The sequence below is a fragment of the Globicephala melas genome, chromosome 8, assembly GCF_963455315.2.
Source record: "Globicephala melas chromosome 8, mGloMel1.2, whole genome shotgun sequence".
Taxonomy (NCBI): Eukaryota; Metazoa; Chordata; class Mammalia; order Artiodactyla; family Delphinidae; genus Globicephala; species Globicephala melas.
The window spans coordinates 8898127-8920775 of record NC_083321.1 but is presented as its reverse complement, the minus strand read 5'-3'; the positions used below and the strand labels follow the sequence as shown (position 1 = coordinate 8920775).

The 22649-nt window shown below is 42.6% G+C and overlaps 1 protein-coding gene across 2 annotated transcripts in view; it reads right to left on the bottom strand.

Annotated features, from left to right (window-relative positions):
- Positions 1-701: 701 nt before the first annotated feature.
- Positions 702-22649, bottom strand: part of STX5 (syntaxin 5) — a 28486-nt gene continuing 6538 nt past the window's right edge. For both annotated transcript variants that reach the window (XM_030833855.2, XM_060303064.1), the window contains 5 exons: positions 22590-22646; positions 22333-22414; positions 21755-21861; positions 21464-21585; positions 702-1451 (listed from right to left, as the gene is read on the bottom strand). In XM_030833855.2, coding sequence (XP_030689715.1) covers positions 1292-1451; positions 21464-21585; positions 21755-21861; positions 22333-22414; positions 22590-22646 — 528 coding nt within the window. In that variant the 3' untranslated portion in view covers positions 702-1291. The remainder of the gene's footprint in view (positions 1452-21463; positions 21586-21754; positions 21862-22332; positions 22415-22589; positions 22647-22649) is intronic.

The window sequence follows — 22649 nt, the reverse complement described above, 5'->3', positions numbered from 1 at the left end:
GAGAGGAAATATTAAAACACCAGGCCTAGGAAAGACCTGGGCTCTCCTAGACAACCCCCCCCCCCCGCAAAGTGCTATGGCCAGCCCAGTGTGATGGTGATGGTCCTCGCTATAGCTTGAGCTTCCTTTGGGTGTGTGAAATGGGGGAACTCCGGTGACCTCGGCACGATGTGGTCGTGGGTCCTGCTCGGGACTGACAAGCATATTGACCTCCCTGGAGGGTAGGTGTTCCAGGCAGGTCTCTACTTCATTCTCGTGTGACTAGCTTGGATTTGGTGAGGGGCTTCGAGGAGACCACGAGCCTCAGCTGGAGCTGCGAACAAACACTTCTCTTCACCTTTCACTCCTGGCAGCAGGCAGAACTCCTGCTTCATCCAGCCCAAGGAAAACGTGGGGCCAGCTGGTTGGAGGATGCAGATGAAAACAGGTCCAAATACTTCTGGAGATGGTCCTGAAGTTGCCACCCATCAGAGACCCACTCTGAGATCCTGCTCCCCGCTTTGAAGGGAAGTTTCCATGCTAATTAAGTGCTGCTGCACTTGGTTATCCCCTGCTGGAGGCAGCTGTGTGCATGGAGCCCAAAGCCTGGCCGCTTGGGGCCATCAGCCCAACCCTTTCAGTTATAATATTGGGCAGTGGGCTCACTCCACTTGCTGCCTAGGCCTTCTGACGCTCCCACCCAAAAATGACGACATGGCTAGTGAGGCTGACAGTCTTGTTGTAATTGGGAGAAAACAGGCTGCAGCACATATGGCAGATTGAGAGTCACCTGCAGCCAAAGTTGGGGTTATGCAGGCAGCCGAGGGGCACAGGGCCCCCTGCCTCACATGGTGAAGAGAGGAAGAAGAGGTCAAATTCTAATCCAGATGGGAAAGTTGGTCCCTGGGCCAGTTTCACTTCCTTTCCTCACTCTCAGGAAGGTGAGGAAGGACATCACCTCCCCTTGCTGCCAAAGTTTCTTTTGCGACAGGCTGGGGAGGGTTTATAAAAATCTCCTAGTGGAGACAACCTGCGTGATGAACCCCCAGTTGGCCTCTGCTCCCTTCCAGCCACTTCACAGCAGAGTCCAAATCCAGAACCGTGTGTGTTTCATGGGCTGGAGGGTGGGGAGGGGAGGACAGGGTGGCCAGAGGAAAGGAGTGAGGGATTGGGGGCAGTGGCCATTCTTAGCAGTTCGAAGGAAGCAGGGCCTTTCTCCCAAGCATCCTGCACAGGCTCAGTGGCAGCTCTGGCCACCTGCCCTCCTAGGAGGGTTCCAAACCCCCATGGAGTGCCTCAGAGTGGAGAGGGTTCAGGCAAGGAAGACCACAAAGATGATGAAGAACACAATGAGGATGAGGAAGATTTTGACCATAAGCCACCGGTTGGAGGTGACCGACTGGAAGTACTTGAGGATCTCTGAGTGGGCGGCCTCAACATCCAGCTGGGCTCCCAGCACGTTCTCGTCGATCCTGGGGATAGGGCCGGGAGGAGGGGAAAGAGAATGACACTGGATTAAAAGGAATGCTGTTGAAGTGTATTTTCTGCATGTTTATATATTTGTATTGATATATAGAAAAAGCTCTGGAAGGGTAATATAAACAAGTCTTGGCTGTGGTTTGAAAATCAACTCTGCAACTTATTAGCTTATGACCCCTAAGCCAGTCATTTAACCTCAAGTTTCATTTTCCTCAACTGCAAAGGAAGGAAAAATGAGGATAACACGAATCGTAAGTTTGTTGTCAATCTTAAATGAGTTATATAAAGTGCCCAACCCATACTAAGAGGATCCAAAATGTTATATTTTTTTGCTCATTGGTATTTATTGATTTTTGTCTAATAAACAGTATTGCATTTGTAAAAAGGGGGAAAAGTTCACAGACCATTATGGTAAGGAAACCCTGGTTCTGAGTGAGAAAGGAAGAAAAACTTGATGATGTGGACAGAAAGTCAAGGGATAAGAAAAGCCCTATATTAGGAGAACATGTCTCTCAGGATATAGAGAAGTTCTCAGAAGAATGGCAATCTCTTGAGACACTGCTGAGGAAAATCAAACATATCCCAGCTAATCTGAATATGCAGAGTCCTAAAAACCAAATATAAACCCTGGTCTTTGCAAAGGGATTCGCTGGGAGCAGGCACCTGTGGGAGCTGTGAGGTCAGAAAAGTTGGTGGAGCCTGGTAATCAAATAGGAAGTGAGAGGAAAGGCTGGGCCAGTGGCTGCAAGTCCAAGGTCCTGGTGAGGTGGTCATGAGGATGGCGAGCTAATCTCTGTCCAAATACAGGAGCCTGGATTGTACACGGCTCCCTGTTTATGTCAGGGAGGCTAACGTTATCAGGTTTCCTAGCTTTTGGCTATAACTACATTTCTCAGTGTGGATGCGTTTGTCATCTCATACCCAATTAAGCTCATTCATATCGGCAATTATAATGGCTTTGCTTAACAAAAGTGGAAAAACAATGAATGCAATCTGGCATCTAAAAGATTTTAAATGGGAGTCTGTGAATGAAATCTAATACAAGGAAAGAAATTACTATTATTCTATAGTAATTTTAAGACAGAAAACTTCTTTAAGGAAGAATATCAGCTAATAAATGTAGAAGGAATGAGCAAATTAGAAAATTACCATTTTGCAACACACACTCTCACCAACGAATCAGGCAAGGACCATCAGGGGGCTAAGGAACTGGAAATTCACAGGGACCCAAAGCATCACTCCACAGATGACTCAGTCTGATGGTCACCCCCTTGAACAAGTGGCCAAACTTGGTATCACCAATAAAAGACATAACCTCGGGCTTCCCAAATACATGGAACTTAAATTTAATCATAGGGAAAACAGGGGACAAATAAACATGGAGGACCTCGTACAAGAGACGCTGGCCTCTTCAAAAAAAAAAGTAAGTATCACACACACACAAAAAACAAAAGGCAGACTAAAGAGACACAACCATCAAATGAAATGTATGAATGTTGCTGAATCTTAAATTGAAGGAAAAAAGCTAAAAACTTTTTTTTTTAGACCAGTTGGGGAAATTTGAGTATGGACTGAGTGCTGGACTGTGCTGGAGAATCGTTCATGTTCTTAGGCTCGATAATGGTCCTGTGGCTGCTCAGGAGAAGACCTATGTTTGGCAGATGCTTGCTGAAGTATCTGGGGATAAAATGTCATGATGTTTGCACCTACTTTTAAATGATTCAGAAAAAAAAAAAGGTGAGAGGAAGCAAATGTGATAAAATGTCAACAGTTGGTGAATCCAGGTGAAAGGAATATAGGTGTTCCTTATGCTATCCTCCCAACTTTTCTATAGTTTGAAAAATTTTAGTTTACAAGTTGGAGGGAAAAGGAAAATGACTAACACTACATCAGCAGTTTTTCTACCTTAGAAAAACATAAGAATCACCTGTTGAGCGTCTCAAAAACGCAGATTCAGGCTTCCCTGGTGGCGCAGTGGTTAAGAGTCCGCCTGCCGATGCAGGGGACACGGGTTTGTGCCCCGGTCCGGGAAGATCCCACATGCCGCGGAGCGGCTGGGCCCGTGAGCCATGGCCGCTGAGCCTGCGCGTCCGGAGCCTGTGCTCCGCAACGGGAGAGGCGACAACGGTGAGAGGCCCGCGTACCGCAAATCAAAAACAAAAACAAAAACGCAGATTCTTTTTCTTTTTTTTTTTTTCTGCCAAGCCAAGTGACTTGTGAGATCTTAATTCGCCGACCAGGGATCGAACCTGAGCCCACAGCAGTGAAAGCGTGAAGTCCTAACCACGGGACCGCCAGGGAATTCCCTGGCGGTCCCGTGGGTAAGACTCAGCGTTTTCACTGCTGTGAGCCGGGGTCTGACCCCTGGTTGGGGAACTAAGATCCCACATGCCACAAGGAGTGGGCAGAAGAAAAAAAAGCAAATTCTTAGGTTTCACATTCAGAGATCCTAGGATGGGGCCCAGGAAACTACATACTGAGAGCTTTGGACTAAATCAGTGGTTTCTCACGAGGGTGCTCAAATCCAGATCCACTGGCATTTGCAGGAAGCAAACACAAGAATATCTGGGTCTATTTTAAAAACATCATCCTTTCAAATTTTCAGTTTCTTTTTCATATCATTGCACACAAGTTTTCTCTCCTTTGTTATTTCCCTTTTATGTTTCAATCTACTGCCAGATTGCTTCTGAGCCACTCAACTGAAATTGCTGGCACTGATCCAATTAATCCAAGCCCCCTGATCCAAGTAATGCTTGAGGATCCTTAATTCACACTTCCTTTCTCAGGGGCACCAAGAAATAACGACCCCTTTCTCCCTAAAATTCTTTCCACTTCAGCTTCACATCTCTTTGCTTTTTTCTCTCATCTCCCTAAAACTTCCTCCTCAGTCTCTTGGACAGATTCTTCCCTTCACCACATATGCCTGGAATCCATGGGGAGCTGTCCTGTCCTTATTCTCACTTTACCCATTGTCCCTGGGTAGTCTCATCTACCTCCATGGTTTCACCCAGAAGCTGCTGACTCCCAAGTCCTTATCTCTAGCTTAGCCCTCTCTTCTGAGCATTAAGACCATGCATCTCATGCCTCTCAGCTGTCCCAGAACAAACCTCATTCTCCTCACCCAGCACCAGTCTGCGGCCTCTTGCGTTCTCTTGCGTTCTCTTCCTATTCCCAGATCCAGGAGGATTAGCTCACAGGAGCAGCGACAAATGTTTGCTAAACCAATGAACAAACGAGTACTAACACCGAAAAATACTTATGACACTTTTTCAAGGAAGACTAGAATGTAAAGTTGTATACATACTATAACTCTAACTTTTTTTTTTTTTTTTAATAAAAGGCTTTCAGTTTTGTTGGCATGTGGGATTTTAGTTCCCTGTCCAGGGACGGAACCCATGCCCCCTGCAGTGGAAGTGCAGAGTCCTAACCACTGGACCGCCAGGGAATTCCCTAACTATTTAAAACACATATGCAGGGGCTTCCCTGGTGGTGCAGTGGTTAAGAATACACCTGCCAATGCAGGGGGCACGGGTTCAAGCCCTGGTCCGGGAAGATCCCATATGCTGTGGAGCAACTAAGCCCATGCGCCACAACTGCTGAGCCTGTGCACCTAGAGCCCATGTTCCGCAGCAAGAGAAGCCACCGCGATGAGAAGCCTGCACACCACAACGAAGAGTAGCCACCGCTTGCCGCAACTAGAGAAAGCCCGCACGCAGCAACAAAGACCCAATGCAGCCAAAAAAATTAATAATAATAAATTCTTAAAAAAACACACATATGCATTGGGGAAAGAACACAAAGCTTTTATTGATACAAATCTGTTTCTTTGAATCTATAATATTCTAATATTCAAAATACACTGTAGGGCTTCCCTGGTGGCGCAGTGGTTAAGAACCTGCCTGCCAATACAGGGGACACGGGCTCGAGCCCTGGTCCGGGAAGATCCCACATGCCGCGGAGCAACTAAGCCCATGTGCCACAACTACTGAGCCTGCGCTCTAGACCCCACAAGCCACAACCACTGAGCTCACATGCCACAGCTACTACAGCTACTACATGCCACGCACCTACAGCTCCACAACAAGAGAAGCCACCACAATAAGAAGCCCACGCACCGCAACGAAGAGTAGCCCCCGAGTAGCCCCTGCTCGCAGAAACTAGAGCGCACACAGCAACAAAGACCCAATGCAACCAAAAAACAAAAACATTGTAGCCTGAAGAGCTCCAGTGTTTATGGCCTAACTCAGCAATTCAACTGAATTCCCTAGGTCTCAGTTGAACCAGGTAAGAATCAGTCAATTCTCCTGGTTCTAGGCTCAAGACTGCTGTCTTCACAGTGCCTTTAAATTGCCCGATTAAATATGTGAGGCTGCTTAATGCACTGGTGTTGGGAACCCTGCTTTATACAAATGCAGGTGTTCACGCAGTTTCACTTGATCAACAACCAGGAGTACAAGCACTCTGCTTGCTAGGTGCTGTGGGGAATAAAGAACATCCAGGCCTGGACATTGCCCGAAGGCATCAGAGCAAGTGGGCGGCAGTGTGTGAACCTGCGGATCCCTCAGAGCTCCCACACCTCCTCTCCTTGATTCTCTCCACTAATGGCCTTTCTTCTTACCGAACTGAGAACATGGAAGTAGTCTGAAGAACTGGGCAAGGTAAAAAAACCAGGTTCCTGGCCTCATACTTGGAGATTCTGATTCCACAGATGTGAGTGCAGTAGACTGCCAGGAACTTTCATTTTTTTTTTTTCCAGGAGAAAATATATTTTTAAATTAGGTATAGCTGATTTAAGATACTATAGTAATTTCAGGTATAGAACATGGTGACTCAAAATTTTTTGTTTGTTTTTTTGTGGTTTTTTTTGCAGTACGTGGGCCTCTCACTGTTGTGGCCTCTCCCGTTGCGGAGCACAGGCTCCGGACACACAGGCTCAGCGGCCATGGCTCACGGGCCCAGCCACTCCGCGGCATGTGGGATCCTCCCGGACCGGGGCACGAACCTGTGTCCCCTGCATCGGTAGGCGGACGCTCAGCCACTGCGCCACCAGGGAAACCCTCAAAATTTTTACATATTATACTCCATTTAAAGTTATTATAAAATGTTGGCTATATTCCCTGTGCTGTAGAATATTTACATTCTTGTAGCTTATTTTATATACAGTTTTTATCTCTTAAACCCCTCCCCTATCTTGCCCCTCTCCCTTCCCTCTCCCCATCAGTAACCACTAGTTTGTTCTCTATATCTGTGAATTTGTTTCTGTTTTGTTACATTCATTCATTTTTTTCTTTCCATTTTTTTTAATTGACGTATTGTTGATTTACAATATGTTTTAGATGTACAACAGTGATTCACAATTTTTAAAAGTTATACTCCAATTAGTTATAAACTATTGGCTATATTGTCTGAACTCTACAATGTATCCTGGTAGCTTGTTTTATACACAGTAGTCTGTACCTCTTAATCCCCCACCCGCATGTTGCCCCTCCCCCTTCACTCTCCCCACTGGTAACCACTAGTTTGTTCTTTATATCTGAGTCTGTCTCTTTTTTGTCATATTCAGTAGTTTGTCTTATTTTTTAGATTCCACATAAGTGATATTATACACTATTTGTCTTTGATTTATTTCACTAAGCATAATACACTCGAAGCCTATTCATTGTTGCAAGAGTTGCTGCAAATGGCAAGAGTTCATTCTTTTTATGGCTGAGCAGTATTCCATTGTATACATATACTACCTCTTCCTTATCCATTCACCTGTTGATGGACACCTAGGATGTTTCCATATCTTGGCTATTCTAAATAGTGGTGCTGTGAACACTGGGGTGAATGTACCTTTTCAAATTAGTGTTTTCCATTTTCTTTGGATATATACCCAGGAGTGGAGTGGAACTGCTGGACCATACGGTCGTTCTAATATTTTTACTTTTTTGAGGAAACTCCATACTGTTTCCCACAGTGGCTGCACCAATTTACACTCCCACCAACAGTGCACAAGGGTTCCCTTTTCTCCATATCCTTACCACCATTTGTTATTTGTGGTCTTTTTGATGATAGCCAGTATGACAGGTGTGAGATGCTATCTTATTGTGGTTTTGACTTGCATGTCTCTAATGATTAACAATGTTGAGCATCTTTTCATGTGCCTGTTGGCCATCTGTATGTCTTCATTGGAAAAATGTCTATTCAGGTCTTCTGCCTTTTTTTTTTTTTTGGCCGTGCTGTTCGGCTTACAGGATCCCGGTTCCCTGACCAGGGATCAAACCTGTGCCTCCTGAATTGGGAGCACAGAGTCTTAACCACTGGACCTCCAGGGAAGTCCCTCTACTCATTTTTTGATCGAATTTTTTGATGTTGAGTTGTATGAGCTGTTTATACATTTTGTAAATTAACCCATCAGTCATATCATTTGCAAATATCTTCTATTTTGGTAAGCTATCTTTTTGTTTTGTCGATGGTTTCCTTTGCTGTGCAAAACCTTGATTTGGTCCCATTTGTTTATTTTTGGTTTTGTTTCCTTTGCTTTAGGAGATGGATGCAAAAAATATTGCTATGATTTATGTCAAAGAGTGTTCTGCCTGTGTTTTCTTCTAGGAATTTTATGGTTTCTGGTCTCACATTTAGGGTCTTTAATCCACTTTGAGTTTACTTTTTGTTTTTTTTGATGCACCGTGTGGCTTGTGGGATCTTAGTTCCCTGACCCAGGCCCCCGGCAGTGGAGGCGCAGAGTCCTAACCACTGGACTGCCAGGGAATTCCCACACTTTGAGTTTACTTTTGTATATGGTGCGGGAAAATGCTCCAATTTCATTCTTTTACATGTAACTGTCTGGTTTTCCCAGCACCACTTACTGAAGAGACTGTCTCTTCCCCACTGTATATTGATGCTTCCTGTGTCATAGATTAATTGACCATAAGTGCGTGGGTTTATTTCTGGGCTTTCTATTCTGTTTCATTGATGCGTCTGTTTCTGTTTCAGTACCATAGTGTTTTGATTACTGTAGCTTTGGTACAGTCTGAAGACAGGGAGCATGACAACTCAAGCTCTGTTCTTCTTTCTCAAAATTGTTTTGGATATTGCAAGTCTTTTGTGTCTCCACAAAAGACTAAATGCCATTACTTCACAGGTGAATTCTATCAAACATTTAGAGAAGAGCTAAAACCCATCCTTCTCAAACTCATCCAAAAAACTGCAGAGGAAGGAACACTCCCAAACTCATTCTATGAGGCCACCATCACCCTGATACCAAAACCAGACAAAGATACTACAAAAAAAGAAAATTACAGACCAATAACACTGATGAACATAGATGCAAAAATCCTCAACAAAATACTAGCAAACAGAATCCAACAACACATTAAAAGGATCATACACCATGATCAAGTGGGGTTTATCCCAGGGATGCAAGGATTCTTCAATACACGCAAATCAATCAATGTGATACACCATATTAACAAACTGAAGGAGAAAAACCATATGATCATCTCAATAGATGCAGAAAAAGCTTCTGACAAAATTCAACACCCATTGATGATAAAAACTCTCCAGAAAGTGGGCATAGAGGGAACCTACCTCAACATAATAAAGGCTATATACAACAAACCCACAGCAAACATCATTCTCAATGGTGAAAAACTGAAAGCATTTCCTCTAAGATCAGGAACAAGACAAGGATGTCCACTCTCACCACTATTATTCAACAGTTTTGGAAGTCCTAGCCATGGCAATCAGAGAAGAAAAAGAAATAAAAGGAATACAAATTGGAAAAGAAGTAGAAACTGTCACTGTTTGCAGATGACATGATACTATACATAGAGAATCCTAAAGATACCACCAGAATACTACTAGAGCTAATCAATGAATTTAGTAAAGTTTCAGGATACGAAATTAATGCACAGAAATCTCTTGCATTCCTATACACTAATGATGAAAAATCTGAAACAGAAATTAAGGAAACACTCCCATTTACCATTGCAACAAAAAGAATAAAATACCTAGGAATAAACCTACCTACGGAGACAAAAGACCTGTAGACAGAAAACTATAAGACACTGATGAAAGAAATTAAAGATGATACCAACAGATCGAGAGATAATACCATGTTCTTGGATTGGAAGAATCAATATTGTGAAAATGACTATACTACCCAAAGCAACCTACAGATTCAGTGCAATCCCTATCAAATTACCAATGGCACTTTTTATGGAACTAGAACAAAAAATCTTAAAATTTGTATGGAGACACAAAAGACCCCGAATAGCCAAAGCAGTCTTGAGGGAAAAAAAACGGAGCTGGAGGAATCAGACTCCCTGACTTCAGACTATACTACAAAGCTACAGTAATCAAGACAATATGGTACTGACACAAAAACAGAAACACAGATCAATGGCACAAGACAGAAAGCTCAGAGATAAACCCATGCACCTATGGTCAACTAATCTATGACAAAGGAAGCACAGATATAAAATGGAGGAAAGACAATCTCTTCAATAAGTGGTGCTGGGAAAACTGGACAGCTACATATAAAAGAATGAAATTAGAACACTCCCTAACACCATACACAAAAATAAACTCAAAATGGATTAGAGACCTAAATGTAAAACCGGACACTATAAAACTCTTAGAGGAAAACATAGGAAGAACACTCTTTGATATAAATCACAGCAAGGTCTTTTTTGATCCACCTCCTAGAGTAATGGAAATAAAAACAAAAATAAACAAATGGGACCTAATGAAATTTCAAAGCTTTTGCACAGCAAAGGAAACCATAAACAAGACGAAAAGAGAACACTCAGAATGGGAGAAAATATTTGCAAACGAATCAATGGACAAAGGATTAATCTCCAAAATGTATAAACAGCTCATGCAGCTCAACATTAAAAAAACAAACAACCCAATCAAAAAATGGGCAGAAAACCTAAATAGACATTTCTCCAAAGAAGACATACAGATGGCCAAGAAGCACATGAAAAGCTGCTCAACATCACTAATTATTAGAGAAATGCAAATCAAAACTACAATGAGGTATCACCTCACAACAGTTAGAATGGGCATCATCAGAATATCTACAAACAACAAATGCTGGAGAGGGTGTGGAGTAAAGGGAACCCTCTTGCACTGTTGGTGGGAATGTAAATTGATACAGCCACTATGGAGAACAGTATGGAGGTTCATTAAAAAACTAAAATTAGAATTACCATATGATCCAGCAATCCCACTACTGGGCCTATACCCAGAGAAAACCATAATTCAAAAAGACACATGCACCCCAATGTTCATTGCAGCACTATTTACAATAGCCAGGTCATGGAAGCAACCTAAATGCCCACCGACAGACGAACGGATAAAGATGTGGTACATATATACAATGGAATATTACTCAGCCATAAAAAGGAACGAAATTGGGTCTTTTGTTGAGACGTGGATGGATCTAGAGACTGTCATACAGAGTGAAGTCACAAAGAGAAAAACAAATATTGTATATTAACGTGTGTATGTGGAACCTAGAAAAATGGTACAGACGAACCAGTTTGCAGGGCAGAAATTGAGACAGATGTAGAGAACAAACCTATGGACACCAAGGGGGGCAAAACGGTGGGTGGGTGGAGGCATGGTGTGATGAATTGGGAGATTGGGATTGACATGTGTACACTGATGTGTATAAAACTGATGACTAATAAGAACATGCTGTATAAAAAAATAAAATAAAAAAAAAAGACTACATGCCATTAGTTTTTGATAGGGATTGCACTGAATCTGTAGATTGCCTTGGGTAGTATGGTCATTTTAATAATATTAATTCTTCCAATCCAAGAACATGGAATATTGTTCCATCTGTTTGTGTCCTCTTCAATTTCTTTCATCAGTGTTTTATAGTTTTCCAAGTACAGGTCTTTTACTGCCTTAGATTTATTCCTTTTCTTTTTGATGCGATTGTAAATGAGTTTCCTTAATTTCTCTTTCTGATAGTTTGTTGTTGGTGTATAGAAATTCAACAGATTTCTGTGTATTAATTTTGTATCTCGCAACTTTACTGAATTTATTGATGAGCTCTAGTAGCTTTTTGGTGGCATCTTCCGGGTTTTCTATGTATCATGTCGTTTGCAAACAGTGACAGTTTTACTTATTCCTTTACAATCTGGATTCCTTTTTCTTCTGATTGCTGTGGATACAACTTCCAATACTATGCTGAATAAAAGTGGTGAGAGTGGGTGTCCTTGTTCCTGATCTCGAGGATATGCTTTCAGCTTTCCACTGCTGAGTATGATGTTAGCTGTGGGCTTATCATATATGGCCTTTATTATGTTGAGGAATGTTCTGCCCACTTTGTGAAGAGTTCTTATCATAAATGGATGTTGAATTTTGTCAGAAGTTTTATATGCACCTATTTGAAATGATCTATAATTTTTATTCTTCAATTTGTTAATGTGGTATATCACACTGATTTGTGGATTGAAACATCCTTGCATCCCTGGAATAAGCTCCCAGTTGATCATGGTGTGTATTTTTAATGTATTGGTGGATTCAATCTGCTAATACTTTGTTGAGGATTTTTGTATCTATGTTCATCAGTGATATTGGCCTGTAATTTTATTTTTTGTGATATCTTTGGTTTGGTATCAGGGTGATGCTGGCTTCGTACAATGAGTTTAGGATCACTCCTTCCTCTGCAGTTTTTTGGAATAGTTTGAGAATAGGTGTTAACTCTTCTCGAAACATTTGGTAGAATTCACCTGTGAAGCAATCTGGTCTTGGACTTTTGTTGGAAGTTTTTTAAAATTACTGATTCATTACCGGTAATTGGTCTGTTCATATTTTCTATTTCTTCCTAATTCATCTTGGGAGATTATACGTTTCTAGGAATTTGTTCTCTGCTTCTGGGTTGTCCATTTTATTGGCATATAGTTTTCACAGGAATCTCTTTTGATCCTTTGTATTTCTGTAGTATCAGTTGTAACTTCTCCTTTTTCTGATTTTATTGCCTTAGGCCCTTCCCTCTTTTCTTCTTGATAAGTTTGGCTAAAGGTTTATCAACCTTGTTTATCTCTTCTTACTTTCATTGATCTTTTCTATTTTTTTTAGTCTCTATTTCATTTATTTCTGCCCTACTCTTTATTACTTCTTTCCTCTACTAACTCTGGGTTTGTTTGTTCTTCGTTTTCTAGTTCCTTTAGGTGTAAGGGTAGGTTGTTTGAGATTTTTATTTCCTGAGGCAGGCTTCTATTGCTATAAACTTCCCTCTTAGGACTGCTGTTGCTGCATCCCACAGATTTTGGATTATTGTTTTCATTTTGTGTCCAGATAATTTTTATTTCTTCTTTCATTTCTTCAGTGATCCACTGGTTGTTTAGCAGCATATTGTTCAGCCTCCACTTGTTAGTTTTTTTTGCAGTTTTCTTCTTGTATTTGATTTCTACTCTCATAGCATTGTGGTTGGAAAAGATGTTTGATATGATTTCAGTTTTCTTAAATTTACTAACACTTGGTTTGTGGCCTAGCATGTAATAAATATATCCTGGAGAATGTTCCATATGCACTTGAAAAGAATTTGTATTCTGCTGCTTTTGGAGGAATGTTCTCTATATAAACCCATTTGGTCTAATGTGTCACTTAAGGCCAGTGTTTCCTTATTGACTTCTTGTCTGATGTGTCCATTAATATAAGTGAGATATTAAGGTTCCCTACTATTATTGTGTTAGTGTCAATTTCTTCCTTTATGCCTGTTAATATTGGCTTTATATATTCAGGTGCTCCTATGTCTGGGTGCATGTATGTTTACAATTGTTATATCTTCTTATTGAATTGATCCCTTCATCATTATGTAATGTCCTTGTTTGTTTCTTGTTACAGTCTTTGTTTTAAAGTCTGTTTTGTATGATATAAGTATTGCTACCCAGCTTTCTTTTGATTTCCATTTGCATGGAATACCTTTTTCCATCCCCTCACTTTCAGTCTGTGTGTCCGTCTTTAGATCTTAAGTGAGTCATATATAGGCAGCATATATATGGGTCTTGTTTTTGTATCCATTCAGGCACTCTATGTCTTTTGATTGGGGCACTTAGTCCATTTACATTTAAAGTAATTATTGATAGGCATGTACTTATTGCCATTTCATTAGTTTTTTGGGGGTTGTTTTTGTAGTTCTTTTTGTTCCTTTCTTCTTTTGTTCTCTTCCCTTATGATGTGATGACTATCTTTGGTGTTACGTTTGAATTCTTTTCTCTTTTTTATATATCTATTACAGATTTTTGGTTTATGGTTACCACGAGGTTTATATATAGCAATCTATAAATATATATATGTGGTTATTTTAAGTTGCTGATCTCTTAAGTTCAAATGTATTTTTACTCCCCTCCCCCACAGTTAGTTTTTGACATCATATTTTACAACTTTTTGTTTTGTGTACCCCTCACTTACTTATTGTAGATATGGGTGATTTTACTTTTTTTTTTTTTTTTTTTTTTTGGTGGTACACAGGCCTCTCACTGCTGCGGCCCCTCCCATTGCGGAGCACAGGCCCTGGATGCGCAGGCCCAGCGGCCATGGCTCATGGGCCCAGCTGCTCCGCGGCATGTGGGATCCTCCCAGTCCGGGGCACGAACCCGTGTCCCCTGCATTGGCAGGCGGACTCTCAACCACTGCGCCACCGGGGAAGCCCTACTCTTTGTCTTTTAATTTTCCTACTAGTTTTGTAAATGGTTAAATTTACTACTTTTACTGTATATTTAATTTTACCAACGAGCTTTTTCCTTTTGTAATTTTCATGTTTCTAGTTGTGGCCTTTTCTTTTTTACTTAGGGAAGTCCCTTTAACATTCCTTCTAAAGCTGGTTTGGTGGTGCTGAACTCTTTTAGCTTCTGCTTTTCTGTAAAATTTTTGATTCCCTCATCAAAGCTGAATGAAAACCTTGGCAGGTAGGGTGTTCTTGCCGTAGGTTTTTCCTTTTCATCACTTTAAATATATCATGTCACTCCCTTCTGGACTGCAGAGTTTCTGCTGGAAGAGTCAACTGATAGCCTTATGGGAGTTCTCTTGTACATAACTTAATTTTTCCTTGCTGCTTTTAATACTCCCTGTCTTTAATTTTTGCTGTTTTAATTACAGTGTGTCTTTGTGTGGTCCTCTTCAGGTTGATGCTGTTCGGGACTCTCTAGGTGTCCCGGACCTGGATGTCTGTTTTCTTTCCCAGGTCAGGGAAGTTTTCAGCTATAATGTTATGTCTCCCGATACGTTCCCTGTCTCTTTCTCCCTTCCCCTCTGGGACCCTTATAATGCAGATGTTAGTACACTAGACGTCCCAGAGGTCTGTTAAACTGTTAACTTTTTTTTTTTCAGTTTCAGTGCTTTCCACTACTCTAATCTTCCAACTCACTGATCCATTCCTCTGTATCATTTAATCTACTGTTGATTCTTTCTAGTGTATTTTTCATTTCAGTTATATTCATCCGTTTGGTTCTTCTTTACATCTTCTAACTCTCTGTTAAGCTTCTCACTATGTTCATCCATTCTTCTCCCAAGTTCCTTGATCATCTTTATGATCATTACCTTGAACTCTTTATCAGGTAGTTTGCCTATCTCCACTTCACTTAGTTTCTCTTCTGGGGTCTTAACTTGTTCCTTTGATTGGAACATGCTCCTCTGTTGCTTCATTTTGCCCAATTTGCTGTTTTTATTTTTATGTACCTGGTAGGTTCGTTATGTTTCCTGACCTTAGAGAAACGGCCTTTCGTAGGAGATGTTCTATGCATCCCAGCAGTTCATTTCCCTCTGGTCACCACAGCTATATGCTCTAGGGCTGCCCCATATTGTGTGGGCCCTTCTGCTGTGGTGGGACTGACTAGGCGTAGGTGGCCCAGTAGGCGTGGCTGGCTCCTGGTCTGGTTAGTTGCCAGGCTCTGCCTTGTGCAGTGGCTGCCAGCCATTGGTTGGCAAGATCTTCATTTTTTATAAGCTCTATAGGGGGTTCCTATGAACATCCAGGTTTGGCAACCAATGGTTAAAAGGATGTTTGTTTACTTATTCAACTACTAGGTGTTGAGTCCCAGGCATTTACACAGTGCCATGAGTTCAGCTATCTTGGTCCCTCCCACCAGCATCTGCTTTCCCAGCTCTCTCCAGCTCGTCTCAAAGCCAAGTCCTATACTTATCTACTGGATCCCACTTCCTGTCACCATCTCAAGGACATAACTTTAAGATTCTTCCCCCTGCCTGCTATATTATCAATTTTTATTTCTCTGCTGGATCATTCCCATTAGAATACAAACACATGGGGCTTCCCTGGTGGCACAGTGGTTGAGAATCTGCCTGCCAATGCCGGGGACACGGGTTCAATCCCTGGTCTGGGAAGATTCCACGTGCCGTGGAACAACTAAGCCCATGCGCCACAACTACTGAGCCGGCGCTCTACAGCCTGTGAGCCACAGCTACTGAGCCGCGTATCACAACTACTGAAGCCCATGCGCCTAGAGCCCATGCTCCGCAACGAGAAGCCACCACAATGAGAAGCCTGCACACCACAACGAAGAGTAGCCTCCGCTCACTGCAACTAAAGAAAGCCCGTGCACAGCAACGAAGACCCAATGCAGCCAAAAATAAATAAAATAAATAAATTTATTTTTAAAAAAAAGAATACAAACATACTTTTATTTTCTCCCATTCTTTAAAAAAACAAAACAAAAACCTCTTGTCTTCCACTGGACAAACTGGGAACAATCTGAACTATGAAAATAATCATTATCCTAACTAATTGTAATATAAAACATAAATAAAAACCTTAAGCCCGTAATGATAATCAAAAACAAGGAAGAATTAAAACAAAACAAAAAACCTCCTTGGTCACTACTATGGCACCTACTCCGTAACTATTTACTCTGGAAATACAGGAAAATAATTAAGATTTATCCAGTCTGATTAAGATGAACTTCAGCTCATGCAGTTAATAAAGGAAAGCTCTTCTTTACAGAAAAAACACACCCAAATTAGATTAATTAATTCAGACCAGACAAGCATCATAACTGGCTACTAGAAACATTAGGTTAAAGGTTTTTTGGGAACAGGGTATCCCATAAATCACTTGCTGACTGCAAAGAAGAAAATGTACTTTTAAAAGGAGAGATTACGGCTTCCCTGGTGGCGCAGTGGTTGAGAGTCCGCCTGCCGATGCAGGGAACATGGGTTCGTGCCCTGGTCCAGGAAGATCCCACATGCCGCAGAGCGGCTGGGCCCGTGAGCCATGGCCGCTGAGCCTGCGCGTCCGGAGCCTGTGCTCCGCAACGGGAGAGGGCACAACAGTGAGAGGCCCGCGTACCGTAAAAAAAAAAAAAAGGGAGAGATTTAAAAATAATAATAATAAAATAAATAAATAAATGAAAGGAGAGATTATCTGTTACCACCTTAATCAAGTGATCAAACTTGTTCTAGATAATATAGGGTCAATCTGACATTAAATGCCTCCTAATGAGATGTAATTTGTTGAGATATACATACATCTCAACAAAATAAATATACAGTTATAATTGATTTTTTTTTGGCTGTGCCACATGGCTTGCGGGATTTTAGTTCTCCAACAAGAGATCAAACCCAGGCCCTTGGCAGTGAACGTGCTGAGTCCTAACCAGTGGACCACCAGGGAATTCCTATAGTTGATTATATATATGTATTTCTAGAAGAAGAAAACAGAAAGAAAAAGAGGCAGAAAAAAATCTTGAAGAAATAATGGTCAAATATTCCCTAAACTTCATGAAAGACATAAATTTACAGATTCAAGCAGCTCAGAGAACCCCAAGCAGCATAAATTCAAAGAAGGGGCTTCCCTGGTGGCGCAGTGGTTAAGAATACGCCTGTCAAGCAGGGGACACGGGTTTGAGCCCTGGTCCGGGAAGATCCTACATTCCGCAGAGCAACTAAGCCCGTGTGCCACGACTACTGAGCCTGGGCTCTACAGCCCGCAAGCCACAACTACTAAAGCCTGTGCTCATAGAGCCCCTGCTGCACAACAAGAGAAGCCACGACAATGAGAAGCCTGCGCACCGCAATGAAGAGTAGCCTGCACTCACCACAACTAGAGAAAGCCTGCACACAGCAACGAAGACCCAACACAGCCCCAAATAAGTAAATAAATAAATAAATAAATTCAAAGAAAACCACATCTAAGTACATAAACCATCAACTGTGAAAATCCAAATATAAGAAAAAAAAGTATTAAAAAGCAGCCAGGGACTCCCCTGGTGGCACAGTGGTTAAGAATCCACCTGCCAACACAGGGGACATGGGTTTGAGCCCTGGTCCAAGAAGATCCCACACGCTGCAGAGCAACTAAGCCTGTGCGCCACAACTACTGAGCCTGCACTCTAGAGTCCATGAGCCACAACTACTGAAGCCCACGTACCTAGAGTCCATGCTCTGCAACAACAGAAGCCACCACAGTGAGAAGCTGGTACACCACAGCGAAGAGCAACCCCTGCTCGCTGCAACTAGAGAAAGCCCGCGCAGCAATGAAGACCCACCACAGCCAAAAATAAATAAATAAACTTATTTTAAAAAAAAGAAAAGTAAAAGTGGGCTTCCCAGGTGGCACAGTGGTAAAGAATCCACCTGCCAATGCAGGGCACATGGGTTTGAGCCCTGGTCCAGGAAGATCCCACACGCTGCAGAGCAACTAAGCCCATGCACCACAACTACTGAGCCTGCGCTCTAGAGCCTGCGAGCCACAACTTATGAAGCCCATGTGCAACAACTACTGAAGCCCGCATGCCTAGAGCCTGTGCTCCACAACAAGAGAAGCCACTGCAATGAGAAGCCCGTGCACTGCAACAAAGAGTAGCCCCTGCTCTCAGCAACTAGAGAAAACCTGTGTGCAGCAGTGAAGACCCAATGCAGCCAAAAATTAAATAAGTGAATAAATAAATTTATAAAAAAAAAAGAAAAGTAAAAGTATTTGTCATCAGCAGAACTGCACTACAAAAAGTACTAAGGAAAATTCTCCAGGTTAAAGGGAAGTGATGGAAACTGGATATTCGGGAAGAAATGAAGAGCACTGGAAACAGTAAATATATGAGTAAGTATAAAAGACTATTTTTTCCTCTTTATTTCTGTAAGATAAAAATTATACTATTATATTATGGAGTTTATAAAGTATGTAGATGCAACAAATATGACAACTATAACATAAAAGATGGAGGAGAGGGTTGCAAACTTCTCACATTTTATATGAAGCTGACTGTGAAAAGTTAATGATGCATACTGTAATCCCTAGAGCAACCACTGGATAAAAAAAAAAGCAATTACATATAGCTAAAATACCAACAGACAAATTTAAATGGAATTAAAATTTTTTTTTCAACTGTTCAAAAGACAGGAAAGAAGGAAGAGAGGAACAAAAAACAGAAGGGAAAAACAGGAAAAAAAAATAGTAAAATGGTAGGCCTAAATCCAACCTTAGCAAAAATTATTAACTATTAATGAACTAAATACTCCAATTAAATTCTCAGCTCTCATCTTGCTTGGCCTATAAGCAAAATTTGTCACAGCTGATTATTCTTTCCCTGAATCATTTTCTTCTCCTGGCTCCTAGGACACCACATTCATTTATTTTTCTTCCTACCTCACAAACTGTGCTCCTGTTCAGTGCCCTCCCTCAGAACTAAGAATTGAGTCCAGAAATAGCCCTGGGACTCAGTGCTTGATCCTCCTCTTTCTTAGAACTCACTTGGCCTAGTTTCAAAGTCCAATGCTGCCCACTCTTGGCCCAGACCTGTCTCCTCAACTCCTTATATCTATAGGCCTGTTCACTATCTCCACCCAGATGTCTAACAAACAAACAACTGTCCACCTCGTTGGACGTGTCCAACACAACTTATTTTGCCCCAAATCTACTCTACCCTGAGTAACCAGCCCTATTTCAAGTGAAGAGCATGAATCCCTTTGATTGCTCACATCAAAAGCCTGGAGTTATCATAAACTCCTCTTTTTCTCTCATGCCCTGCATTCAGTTCATCAAGCAATTGATCCTATTGGTTCTACCTCCAAAATACATCCAGAGTGCAACTACTACTCATACAACCTTGGTCCCAGCAACCATCACCTCTTGCCTAGATTACTGAAAAGGCCTCTGCATCCATCTCCCTGCTTCTATCCTAGGTCCTTACAATCCGTTCTGACTACAGCAACCAAATGATTCTTTTAAAATAGAAGTCAGAGGGAATCCCCTAGCGGTTCAGTGGTTAGGACTTGGCGCTTTCACTGCGGTGGCTTGGTTCAATCCCTGGTCAAGGAACTAAGATCCCACAAGCTACGCAGTGCGGCCCAAAAAATAAATAAATAAAACAGAAGTCAGATAGTACAACCGTTCATCAAAACCCTGCAGTGGCTCCCCATGTCACTCAGAGTAAATGCTAAATCCTCACACTGGCTTTAAAAGGCCCCACATGATCTGGTCTCCCATTTCCCCTCTAACCTCACCTGGTACTACTCTCCTTCTCACCCGTCCCCAGATGCAGTGGCTTCTTTGCTGTCCTTTAACTCATCAGACATATTCTTGCCTGAAGGCCTTTACACTGGTTCTTCCCTCTGCCTGGTACTCTTCTCCATATATCCACACGGCAAACTCCCTTACCTTCCCCCTTCTTGGATAGACGCCATCTTCTTAATAGGGCCTCTCTTAACAACCATCCTATTTAAAATTACAACTTGTTCCTCCAAACCTAGAACTCCTGATTAGTTTACCCTACTCTACTTTTATTTATGGATTTATCACTGGGCAAAAATATATACTGGACCATTTACTTATTTTGTGTATTTTAACTTATCTGTCTCCCCTACTACAATGTATATTCCCCAAGGGGAGGGTTCTTTGTCTCTTTCATCCTCGACTGTATCTCCATAACTGACTGAATGAACGCTAAGTGCCAAAGAGGAGCAGATAAAATGCCTCGTGCAGTAGCAGGGGGCACCAGGAGAGCAGAGAGGCCTTCCCGTGCGTGGGCTCTGCCTACCTCCCTCCAGTCTTATCTTGTACCTCTCTCTTCCTGTTCATTGCTTTCCAGCTACACTGGCCTTCTTGATTCTTTTTTCTTTTAATTTAAAAAAAAATAATTTATTTGGTTGCGTTGGGTCTTCCTTGCTGCACGCGGGCTTTCTCTAGTTGCATCGAGCGGGGGCTATTCTTCATTGCAGTGCGCAGGACTCTCATTGCAGTGGTTTCCCTTGTTGTGGAGCTTGGGCTTTAGGCGCGCAGGCTTCAGTAGCTGTGGCACGTGGGCTCAGTAGTTGTGGCTCGCGGCTCTAGAGCGCAGGCTCAGTAGTTGTGGTGCACATGCTTAGTTGCTCCGTGGCCTGTGGGATCTTCCTGGACCAGGGATCGAACCCATGTCCCCTGCACTGGCAGGCGGATTCTTAACCACTGTGCCACCAAGGAAGTCCCTTGATTCTTTAATACAGCAAGACTGTCCCATCGTAGGGCCTTTGCTCCAGCTGTCCACACTGCCTAGACAACTCTTACCCTCTCCTTTGCATGGTTGGATCCCTCTTCTTTGCATGGTTGGATCCTTCTTGTAGTTCATGTCTCTGCTTAAATATCAAGTCTTCAGAGCAGCCTTCCCTGCCACCCAATCTGATATACCTCCTCCATCACTTTCTGAACACCTCATCCTACTTTAATTCTCAGTATAGCCCTTATCAGTACCTGAAAATTTCTTCTCAATTCTTTTTAACAGCTATCCTCACCCACACTATTAAATTCCATACTACAAAGTAAGCTCCACAAAATAGACTTAACTGTGCTGTTGATCACCGTACCCCCAGCACCTAGGACAGTGCTTGACAAGGAACAGGTGCTCAATTAACACTTGTTGAGTGGATGGAGGCAGGTGAACTTGACCCTGTGGGTGGACAGGATTCACTCTTCTCTTCCAAAGGGCATCAAGCTGTCCCTGGGGACCTTTAGCATGCCAATCCACAGGGAAGAGAAGGCTCCTGTTTTTGAAGTTAAGGAGAGAAAGAATCTCACCTCTGAATGGTTTCTTCCTGTTCCTTAACCATGTGTGCCAACTGCTGGAAGATGGAGCCCAGCTCAACAATTGTGGACTCAATATTCTGCATGGTGTCTGCCCGGCTCTGGATGTAGGAATCCTTCAGAGGAGAGACAGCATACATGAGCACTGGGAGCTTCTGCAGGGGAGGGCCTGCCTCTTTAGGACCCTCCACTTTGCCATTCCACCCATGGCACATTCCAAACACTTGCTTGTGACCACAGAGGAAAACAGAGGAGCAACTCCTCCCAAGCTCAGAGCGTGGATACCTGCTCATCAATGAGCTGCAGCTGCTGGCTGGTCCTAGAGTCCATCATGTCAATGGCCACGTCCCCAGAGGCTCGAGACTCCGCCCCCAAAACCACAGCACCGCCCCCTGGGGGAAGAAAGAAGACATGGCACTTCTTAGTGGTTAAAAGGTTCAAAGCCCACATGCTCTGGATTTGAATCCCAGCTCTGGCACTTACTAGCCTTGTGACCCTGGACAAGTCATTTAACCTCTCTGAGCCTCAGTTTCCTCACCTGTAAAATGGGGGATAACAATAGTTGCTTTCTCAAAAGGTGGTTGTGAAAATTAAATGACAGAATGGGAATACAACGAGTAAGTGCAAAAAAAATTAGAAACTGTCATTCTTCTGAACATGATTGAATTCACCCCCAACACTGAGAATGCTGGAGACTAGGTGTGGATCATAAATCCCAGCAATCAGGTCTGACCTCTAAGAGACAAAGCCTAGCAACCTCCTTGGCCCTCCATTCTCCTACCCAACCCCTGCCTTTGGAAGATACCAGAACTGGAGTAACTAAGCCTTATCCCTCAGGGCTCCCTGTATTGCCTGTGACTTACCTAGGTGGTTGGGGGCAAGGGGCAGGGCTGACACGGGTGCCCGGGAGAACTGCTCCCGCCGGCTCCTCTGCTGCTTCAGGTTCTAAGGTTGGGGAAGAAATGCAAAGGTCCTGAGGCCGCTGGAAAGCGGGCACGTTAAAGAGATTCCTCCTGGTGCCCGTGACCCTGTTGCCCTTGCCCTTCCACTTGTCCCCTTCCCACTTCCCTCTGGGGCCCTCACCCCTGATTCCTATCCCTCCTACACAGATTCTTCTCACCTCTGTCCTCACTTCTAAAACTGATTTGAAGTCATTGGACATGGAGGCCAGTTTTGACTG